Source organism: Microtus pennsylvanicus, chromosome 3 (genome assembly GCF_037038515.1).
Source record: "Microtus pennsylvanicus isolate mMicPen1 chromosome 3, mMicPen1.hap1, whole genome shotgun sequence".
NCBI classification, from domain to species: Eukaryota; Metazoa; Chordata; class Mammalia; order Rodentia; family Cricetidae; genus Microtus; species Microtus pennsylvanicus.
The window spans coordinates 81,626,754-81,637,552 of record NC_134581.1 but is presented as its reverse complement, the minus strand read 5'-3'; the positions used below and the strand labels follow the sequence as shown (position 1 = coordinate 81,637,552).

The window sequence follows — 10,799 nt, the reverse complement described above, 5'->3', positions numbered from 1 at the left end:
ACAACTAATTCCAGTTGTAAAATTAATTTGTCCACCTAAAAGTACATATTGTATAGGCACAAAAGCAGTAACATTACTACTTTTAAACAAGGTAAATTTATAAGTAGAAGTGGTTACGGCCGTTTTAATAAATGAACCATTAAAAAGCTGAACAAGTTTTTTTTTTTTTTTTTTTTTTGGTTTTTCGAGACAGGGTTTCTCTGTAGCTTTGGAGCCTGTCCTGGAACTCGCTCTGTAGACCAGGCTGGTCTCGAACTCACAGAGATCCACCTGCCTCTGCCTCCCGAGTGCTGGGATTAAAGGCGTGCGCCACCATCGCCCGGCGGCTGAACAAGTTTTAAGGCAGTCACAATCTTCCAAATATGCCTCTGAATTTCAATAGGGGCTGTGAGTAAGGCAATGTGATTATCACTGTTTCCTCCATCTCCCCATGCCAGAAAATGGCTTTTAGTTATTGTTTCTTTACCATCCTGATTTATTCTGGTAACATTAAGCAAATCATTTAGAACAAGTTTTAAAAAATTGACCATATTGGCCCCAATGATCCATTTATTTTGAATTATTTTGCCAAATTTGCCCAAACAAGTCTTTCAAATAAATGGCTGATATTTTAAACCATAATATGTAAAATCTGGACATACATGATATGATAATTCATATTTTTTTAATAATATTGTCCCAGGTCTGATTAATGGACCATGCTGAAGGTCTTTGAAGACGAGTACGAGATTTTCCAATTTAATACCAGGTTGTAACCAAAGCCGAAATCCCATTAAAAAACAAGGACCATTTCCAAAGCATATTGGCTCCCTTTTATCCACATAAGTAAAATTATATGGAGTCCCATCAAAATTATTCAGATAAGTCAAGTTATTCCAAGGAGGAAAGAGGATACTGGAACTGATATACTCTAACTGAACAGTCAACTAGTGAACCACCCCTGGGTCAAGGAAGAAATAAAGAAAGAAATGAAAGACTTCCTTGAATTCAACGAAAATGAAGACACAACATACTCAAACCTATGGGATACTGTGAAAGCAGTGCTAACAAGAAAGTTCATAGCGCCAAGTGCTCACATAAAGAAAATGGAGAAAGCCCGCATTAGAGACTTAACAGCATACCTGAAAGCTCTAGAAAAAAAAGAAGCAGACTCAACCAGGAGAAGTAGAAGACTGGAAATAATGAAACTGAGGGCTGAAATCAACAAAATAGAAACACAGAAAACAATCAAAGAGTCAATGAAAAAAAAGAGCTGGTTCTTTGAGAAAATCAACAAGTTAACAAACCCCTATTAATCAAAAGGTGGAGAGAGAACACTCAAGTTAACAAGATCAGAAAGGAAAAGGGGGACATAACAAGACACTGAGGAAATTCAGAGATTCATTAGGTCTTACTACAAAAGCCTGTATACCACATAATTGGAAAATGTAAAAAAAATGGACAATATGCGGATTTTCACATAATTGGATTATTAAAATTTGTAAAATTTTACATACATCCCATCATTTAAAAGTTAACTAAGCTCAGATCAATTTCTGGTCATGAGTGACAAAAGACGTTATCTAAACGCTGAAAAAAATAAAATAAAAGCTGATCCTCAGTTTGCAGAACGACTATAAGTTTGCAGAGGGCCGCTTCAGCCATGCAACTAGAGCTTATGGGCTATAAGGTGGAGTAACCTACTGTTAATAGTTAATCCTTAAGCTGCTAAGAATGTTGCCGACAGTCTGCTCTCATTCCCCTAGGCTTAAAACTTCACGTTTCTTTATTTCTACATTCTGACTTTTGGAATCTACAATTTTATATTCGTATTCTTGGACTTTTTACCTATTTCAGTTTTCAAGTGGACAATAAGAAAAACACATAGATTCATCTGGAAAAAAATAGATAAGATTGTCTGACAAAATTGGAAGCCTGCCAAAACTGGAAGCATGGTCATGGGGGGAGAAGAGAGTATAGAAGGGAAGAAGATGGAACAAGGGGAAGGAGAAGAGAATTTGAGGGAATAGGATAGTTGAGAGGGAATAGGAGGAAGGACGGATCTGAGAGCAAGAAAAGAGATATTTTGATTGGGGGAGTCATTATGGGTCTAGCAAGAAATCTGGCACTAGAGAAATTCCCAGGAATCCACCATGATTACCCTGGCTAAGACACTAAGCAATAGAGGAGAGGGTGCCTGAGCTGGCCTTGCATTGTAGTCTGATTAACAAGTATTTTAAATGTCACCATAGAACATTCATCTAGCACCTAAAGGAAACAGAGGCAGAGACCCACAGCTGAGCATTGGGCTGAGCTCCCAAAGTCCAACTGAAGAGAGGGAGGAATGAGAATATGAGCAGAAAGGTCAAGACCAAGATAGGGACACTCACTGAAACAGTTTACCTGAGCTCACAAACTCTAGACAAACAGGGAAGGAACCAGCATAGGTCTAAACTAGATACCCTGAATGTGGGTGACAGTTATATAGCTGGGGCAGACTGCAGGGTCACTGGCAATGGCACCAAGACTTATGCCTACTGCTAGGACTGGCTGCTTGGGAGCCCATTTTGTTTGGAGGGATACCTTGCTCAGCCTCAATATAGTAGGGAAGGCCTTGGACCTTCCCCAAAGCAAAGTGCCTTACCCTCTGTGAGGACTGGGTAAGGGGTGTTGGGTAGGGATAGGTGGAGGGAATAGAAGAAATGGAGGGAGTGGGAACTGGGATTGGAATGTGAAGTGAAAAAATACAGTCTGTTTTTTTTTAATAAAATAAAATAAATTATGAAAAAATACTTAATGTCCCCTCACCAGGGGGAACTTCCTGCATGGTTCTATAAGTACAGTCAACTGTGAGTTTCTGACGGGATCATAGAACATAGAGGAGAATCTAATAGTGACTCCTTCTTAAACCAGCTTAATCTCTAACTGCATGCTTGTTACTGATAATCTCATCCTCAGGTAAGTGTAACTCTTTCTATGGCAGATGGAGACGATTTCAGAAATCCATAGCTGGTCTAATAGAGAAACTACTGATGCTGGGGAGAAGAGCCACAGTGGATCCATCTACAATACAAGACTCTACCTAAGACTCAGGGAACATTTGAAGAAAAATGAAAGAATGTTCTAAGTTCTAAGAGTCCGAGGAGAAGTAAGGATGTGGTGAGATGGTGTATTCTATGTCTAACAGAAAAATGGCACCATTATTCTCATCAATATAGTTTGTTACACAAAAGCAAAAAATGAACTCACTTGGCACAATAATGTAGAAGGTGAAAATCTCAGAAGACTTCATGCCTAGAGGAAGGGCTATAGAGAGTTAATGATGGCTAAGAACAGAATCAGTCTTCCAGTGGGTAAATCACCTAATATGTATGTATGTATATGCATATATATACACATATATTATATTTGAATTAAAGAAAATAGATGTGAGATCTTTAATTTGAGAAAAAGGCAGGGAAACATTAGAGGAATTAGAGGGAGATGAGGGAATGTTGCAAATGTAACACTTACATATAAAATTCCAAAAATGAATTAAAGATATAAAAAATCAAGATTGTTGGAATTAATAAAGAAGTTTAATATTTTTAAAGTAATAATTATAAAAATTAATATATATCATGGTTAGTCATTTGAAGAATATGATTTCTTGTCATTCTCACTATTGGTTTGCTTTATTCTGTGAAACAGGGGAGAAAATATGTACATAGAAAATTGAATTTCAAATTTCTAACTAAAAATTATCAAAGTGTCCTAGCAAATGAATAATAATTCTTTCAACTAGAATAAAATTAATCATATCAACTCAAACTATGTATTTGTGAATAACTTTTTTCTAATGAATAATCTTTCACATTACTTCTGAAACATGAATTTTTTTCTTTGAAGTATTTTCTTCAAGGCAACACTGACATCCTTATTTCTCAGGCTGTAGATCAATGGGTTCAGCATGGGAACAACAGTAGTATAAAACACAGATGACACTTTCCCTTGGTCCATGGAATTCACTGATGATGGCTGTAAGTACATGAATGCAACAGAACCAAAGAAGACAGCAACAGCAGAGATGTGGGAGCTACAGGTGCTGAAGGCTTTGGACCTGCCTTCTGTGGATTTAATCCTGAGGATGCTGGCAATAATGGAGATGTAGGAAGCAGTAATGGTGAGAGTTGGGACAAAGATGTTCACTATACTAAATATTAGAATCAAAGATTCATTATTAAAGGTATTAGAGCATGCAAGCTTCAAGAGGAGAAGAAGATCACAGAAATAGTGGTTGATGACATCTAACTTGCAGAACTGAATCCTTAACATGAAGCCCGTGTGAACTGATGCATTGAACACACTAAAAATATACACTCCTGAAATCAAGGAACTATAAATCTGATAGGACATGGTTACATTGTATAGTAGGGGTTTACAGATGGCCACATAGCGGTCATATGCCATTGCAGCTAATGTGTAACTCTCCGCTATGCCAAATATGATAAAGAAATAGAGCTGAGCCATGCATCCACAGTAGGAGATGAGGTTTGTCTCTGTCAAAAAGCTCACCAGCATTTTAGGGGTGACAACTGTGGACTGACAGAAGTCAATGAAGGACAGACTGCTGAGGAAATAGTACATGGGGTTGTGCAGGTGGGAACTGAACACAATCAGTGTGATCATACCCAGATTTCCTGCTACAGTGACCACATAGATTCCAGTGAAGAGGAGGAAGAGGGGCATCTGGAGTTCTGGTTTCTCTGAGAGCCCAGCCAAGAAGAACTCAGTTACTGTGCAATGGTTTCCTGCTGCTATGTTCTTCATCCAGATCCTGAAGGAGTAAAAGAATTGTTTAAGCCAGGTAGTGGTAGTCAAGTCTGTGATCCCATTACTAGGGAGGCAGTAGCAGGCAAATTTCTGTAAGTTCAAGGCCAATCAAGCTAGTTCTAAGAAACGACAGGCTACACAAAGAAATACTTTCCCAAATCACATATATGGGTGCATATATGTGTGCATGATCTATTTATATGTGCTATGTGTATACATATGTATGTATGTATTCATATATATATATATATACATACATATGTATATATATATATATAGAGAGAGAGAGAGAGATGTCCATATTGTCAGAGTGAATTTATTGTTATTTTCCATGTACAAAAAGTACACGTATAAATTGTTTCTGCCTTAGAATAATTTGCTCATTATGTAATTAAATTAATGGATCATTTAGAGAAATAAAATTCATCTTTTATTACTAATTTTAAGCTTATCCTTAAAAATAAGGGTATATTATATGAAAATATGAATGCATTTTATATCAAATATTTTCACTGTGATCAATCTTTGATAATTTTTGTGATTTCCAAGCAATGTTCATAATCTGAGTGGGTAGCAGTGAGGAAAAGTGACAGACAGGCTTGAGGAAGCAAATTTCCCCAAAAACAGAATTATCAAAATCTAATTCCTCCAGAGGATTTGTGGGTTTCTTATTTCAAAAATTGCCATTGTTTCTCTAATTTTTAAGAGACACAAAGTCTTTAAATTTACAAATGTGAAGATTAAATGACATCTGGAGCAACCATTACATGAGGTACTGAATACACGGTGCTCCTAGGATTACGTACTAGATACATGGTGCTCCTAGGATTACGTACTAGATACATGGTGCTCCTAGGATTATTTACTAGATACATGGTGCTCCTAGGATTATGTACTAGATACATGGTGCTCCTAGGATTATGTACTAGATACACGGTGCTCCTAGGATTATGTACTAGATACACGGTGCTCCTAGGATTACGTACTAGATACATGGTGCTCCTAGGATTACGTACTAGATACATGGTGCTCCTAGGATTACGTACTAGATACATGGTGCTCCTAGGATTACGTACTAGATACATGGTGCTCCTAGGATTACGTACTAGATACATGGTGCTCCTAGGATTATGTACTAGATACATGGTGCTCCTAGGATTATGTACTAGATACACGGTACTCCTAGGATTATGTACTAGATACACGGTGCTCCTAGGATTATGTACTAGATACACGGTGCTCCTAGGATTATGTACTAGATACATGGTGCTCCTAGGATTATGTACTAGATACATGGTGCTCCTAGGATTATGTACTAGATACATGGTGCTCCTAGGATTATGTACTAGATACATGGTGCTCCTAGGATTATGTACTAGATACACGGTGCTCCTAGGATTATGTACTAGATACATGGTGCTCCTAGGATTATGTACTAGATACATGGTGCTCCTAGGATTATGTACTAGATACATGGTGCTCCTAGGATTACGTACTAGATACATGGTGCTCCATTAGGAAGAGGTTTCTGTTTGTAACCCAGTTTTTAAGAGGAACAGAGTCAGTTAGCAGTGGTTAAATAGTGAGGCCATGGAGACAAAGTGCCTGTGTTCACTCTCAGTCACTTACCAACATTGAATACAATGAATACATTGAATACAATTGAATACATTGAATATAAAGAATTTGTGTTACTTACCATATAAAGAAATTAGTAATAGTGTCATATTATCATCCAAAAATATCTGCAATATAATTTTGCATTATTATATCATACTGGAATTTTCTCAAAGGAAAACTTCATTTTCTACACATTAAAATTAGAGGAACCAACTCAGCTCAGTTCATATTTTTCCCTTTATTTCTCATAAACTAAGAAAGACTGCAATGTAGAAACTCAAACATTAAGGGAAGATACAATGATTATTCTCTATCCTATTGAATTGTGGAAAAATTCATCAATGTTTCCACAAAATGAAACTCTAACTGAATTAGAGGTTAGTTAAAAGGTCAAAAGTTGAAATGTTTTTAAAATCTAGACATTTAAGTTTTACAGAGATAATAACACAAATCTCATAAAAGTTCACAGATTTAAATAGACAGATAAGATAGAAGGTCTTTAAGAAACTATTGAGGAAAGACTTGGCATCCCTGGAAGATTTTAACTTTAAGATTTCTTATAACCTCACATAAAATTAAAGAAAAGGCAAAACATACAATGCTGCTGATCATAAAATGGGAGAGCCAAAAAATATTAGTGCCAAAATAAAGGAGATGATCTGAGAACATATCTCTGGTTGTAATGACCCAGCAAAAATATGACTTCACAGTGAGAGTGGCTGCTTCAATGGGCCACATAAGACTGAGCCTGTTAACAGTTCGTCACAGAATTGGTGCGGTTGGGGAGGATTTGACACTTCCCCTACCACTGGTCTTTGGGTTACTCATCGATTCTAAAATGAGGCAAACATTGTCTTCAGTTATGTACTTACCAACATGGCCCCCATACTCCAACAAATAGATCTGAATTAATGATGACAAAACTGACCACATTAAGAGGCACAAGTCACAAAACACGGGGAAAATGTTATAAATATGATAAAGATATTTGTGGTGCGGAGAGAGTGTAGTAGGGAGATATGGGACATAAGATGTGTGAGGGTGACAGTGTTCAGAATGTGTGTGTGTGTGTGTGTGTGTGTGTGTGTGTGTGTGTGATTTATTTTAAGCAGTGATTTTTTTTCAGTAAAGCCTGATTTTTTTTCTCAGATTTCACATTCTAGAAGTACTCCATTTTCATTAATCTATAAATAACCTCACATAGGTATGCTGATTTTACAAGTTATATTTGTGTATTTTATTTGTTATATCAAATTGTTTTGATCTTTCTACGCTTCTGTGGTATGATTCTCAGCTCTTAATCTCTTATTGTTTGTTTGATACAAAGGCTCACTCTGCAGCCCAGGCTGGCCCAGAAATCACAATGTTGTTGCCTATTCACCCTGAGTGCTCAGATTTTAGAACTGTGTCACTACACCTGGTACTACTTAATTTTTAAAGTAAAGTTTCAGCCAGTACTTCAACATTTATTAATTTTCATTTCTATAAATGACCTACTAACTCCATTTAAATATAATATCACAATAATTTATATGTTAAAGTTATCATAATTGGACATGTTTCATATATTCATCATTCCATTGACATTGTAACTTTATAAGTGTTGTGCCTTTTCTAAAGATTTCTTATCTTGAAATGTGTCAGGATTTTATTATAGCTATTAAATATACTCTGACATTATAAAGTATTACATTGCAGAGGTTATTTGGTAAGGGTTTTTAATTTTTTTTATTTTTTGTCAAAAATTTCCTGCAATATATTTAGATCAAAGACAGCCCCTCTCTGAAATCATCAAAGATCTAACCCCTTTGGTGCCATATTTTTTTACCCATAACCCTAGTTTGTGCTGCCTATGTATTGTGAGATGTGGCTTTCACTGGAATATGGGGTAGTGGAATATGTGCAGCTGTCCTATTGTGTCTGGAGGACATTTTCTCCATATAATCATCCATAATCTTGTGTTAATGAGTGCCCTCTTTATAAGGTTTGGTCAGAGACATGTCATCAACTTCTAAAAAACCAACCAAACAAACAAAAAACAGGCTCTTCTCAATGCTATTGGTTTTACTTCAAAGCTCAACGAAAAGACCCTGTTGCTGAAGGCACTCTGTACTTGATCACAAAGCATGTAGATATCAGGATGGTACCGACCTGAAAGTTTCATTCCTAAATGCTAACTTTCATACTGATGAAAGTTATTATGGGCACCACTGGAGTAGAAAAGCACTAAACACTATTATCCAGATGTTAAGCCTGTGAGCTAAATAACATCTGGACTGACAAAATTTGTACTATGGAGGCATTAATGTCATGGAAGTATTGAACCATTTTCTGGTCTATAAAATGAAACTCACACTTGACTATATATATAATTAGTTTTTAATCACATATAAAACACATATGAAGATGAAGCATGTAATTATTTTCCAAATATTTTATCTATCAAACTTATCTAAGATGATTACAATATTAATAAAAATGTACCAATGGAAAATGCAAACATGTTGATGAACAAAAGCAAAACTTACTGCATTTTTTGTTTATAGTCTTAGCCTCATTCCCAAGATTTGGGATCAACCTATCCCTGGACCCAGCAATACCACTCTTGGGAATATACCCAAGAGAGGCCCTATTATACAACAAAACTATATGCTCTACTATGTTCATAGCAATATTGTTTATAATAGCTAGAACCTGGAAACAACCTAGATGCCCTTCAATGAAAGAATGGATGAAGAAAGTATGGAATGTATACATATTAGAGTATTACTCAGCAGTAAAAAACAAGGACTTCTTGAATTTTGCATACAAATGGATGGAAATAGAAAACATTATCCTGAGTGAGGTAAGCCAGACCCAAAAAGAGAAACATGGGATGTACTCACTCATATTTGGTTTCTAGCCATAAATAAAAGACATTGAGCCTATAATTCGCCATCCTAGAGAAGCTAAATAAGAAGGTGAACCCAAAGAAAAACATATAGGCATCCTCTTGAATATTAACCTTCATCAGGCGATGAAAGGAGACAGAGACAGAGACCCACATTGGAGCACAGGACAGAAATCTCAAGGTCCAAATCAGGAGCAGAAGGAGAGAGAGCACGAGCAAGGAATTCAGGACCGCAAGGGGTGCACCCACACACTGAGACAATGGGGATGTTCTATGGGGAACTCACCAAAGCCAGCTGGCCTGGGTCTGAAAAAGCATGGGATAAAACCGGACTTGCTGAACATAGCGGACAATGAGGACTACTGAGAACTCAAGAACAATGGCAATGGGTTTTTGATCCTACTGCACGTACTGGCTTTGTAGGAGCCTAGGCAGTTTGGATGCTTACCTTACTAGACCTGGATGGAGGTGGGTGGTCCTTGGACTTCCCACAAGTCAGGGAACCCTGATTGCTCTTCGGGCTGATGAGGTAGGGGGACTTGATCGGGGGAAGGGGAGGGAAATGGGAGGCGGTGGCGGGGAGGAGGCAGAAATCTTTAATAAATAAATAAATTTAAAAAATAAGACAACAGAATCTCTGCTGAAGAGTTCCAATTTAATCTCTAGCTCTTCTTATCTAGCTCATCTCCACAACAGTAAATAATTTGTTCCTATTATATTTCTAGAATTAATGACTATGAATATTATACCGACTGTCCACATGATTTACTAAGTTGCATTAAATAAGTCAGTGCCATGACCTCCTCTCTCATTATTGTATTTGGAAATTGAGTTATATTGTAGATAGACTGGTAGCTTATACAGGCATTAATATGTTTACAAAACTTTTATTTATCTCATAAAATTCATTGACAGAGTTCTTAATGCTATGTTAAACATCATATATATATATATATGTTTTAGTACCATGCAAAAATCTAAACTGCCTATAAAATAAAAATGAAACTTTAAATAATAAAAATATACACATTTGTGAAGATAATTATTCATAAATCTAATTCTCTTCAGGTAGCATGGAGAGAATTGAGTATCTAAAAAAGAAGAATGAAGTTCTAAAAGGATAAAGGAAACAAAATATTTGTGTGTTTGGGAGCCATTAGATAAAGTGAAATGAATGTAATGTTATGCTTCAAAGACAAAGTCTGTCTTCTTTCTCCCACCCCCTCACCTTATTGTAACAGTAAAGGGTAAAGAGATGTCCACTCTGCCTTAAAGAACTCACCACCTAAATTTGTGACATTAGCATATATTAGTTAGAAATGAACTCCAAATATGTAATACAATCTACAAATAAAAGAAACCAGGGAGGACAAGGTAATATTCTGTGTAATTTATTGGTTATTATTTCAGACTGCAAGGCTTATGTGAAGTACACAAGTATTCCAATATTCACAGGGTTGTTACACAATAAGAAAATTTTGACCATAAAGTTTTAAAT

General features: G+C 36.3%; 1 protein-coding gene across 1 annotated transcript; it reads right to left on the bottom strand.

The window, feature by feature from the left end:
* Positions 1–3,834: 3,834 nt before the first annotated feature.
* Positions 3,835–4,788, bottom strand: LOC142846779 (olfactory receptor 8G18-like). The gene has a single exon (XM_075967587.1). It carries the CDS (start codon positions 4,786–4,788, stop codon positions 3,835–3,837), a length of 954 nt encoding a protein of 317 aa, XP_075823702.1.
* Positions 4,789–10,799: the final 6,011 nt, after the last annotated feature.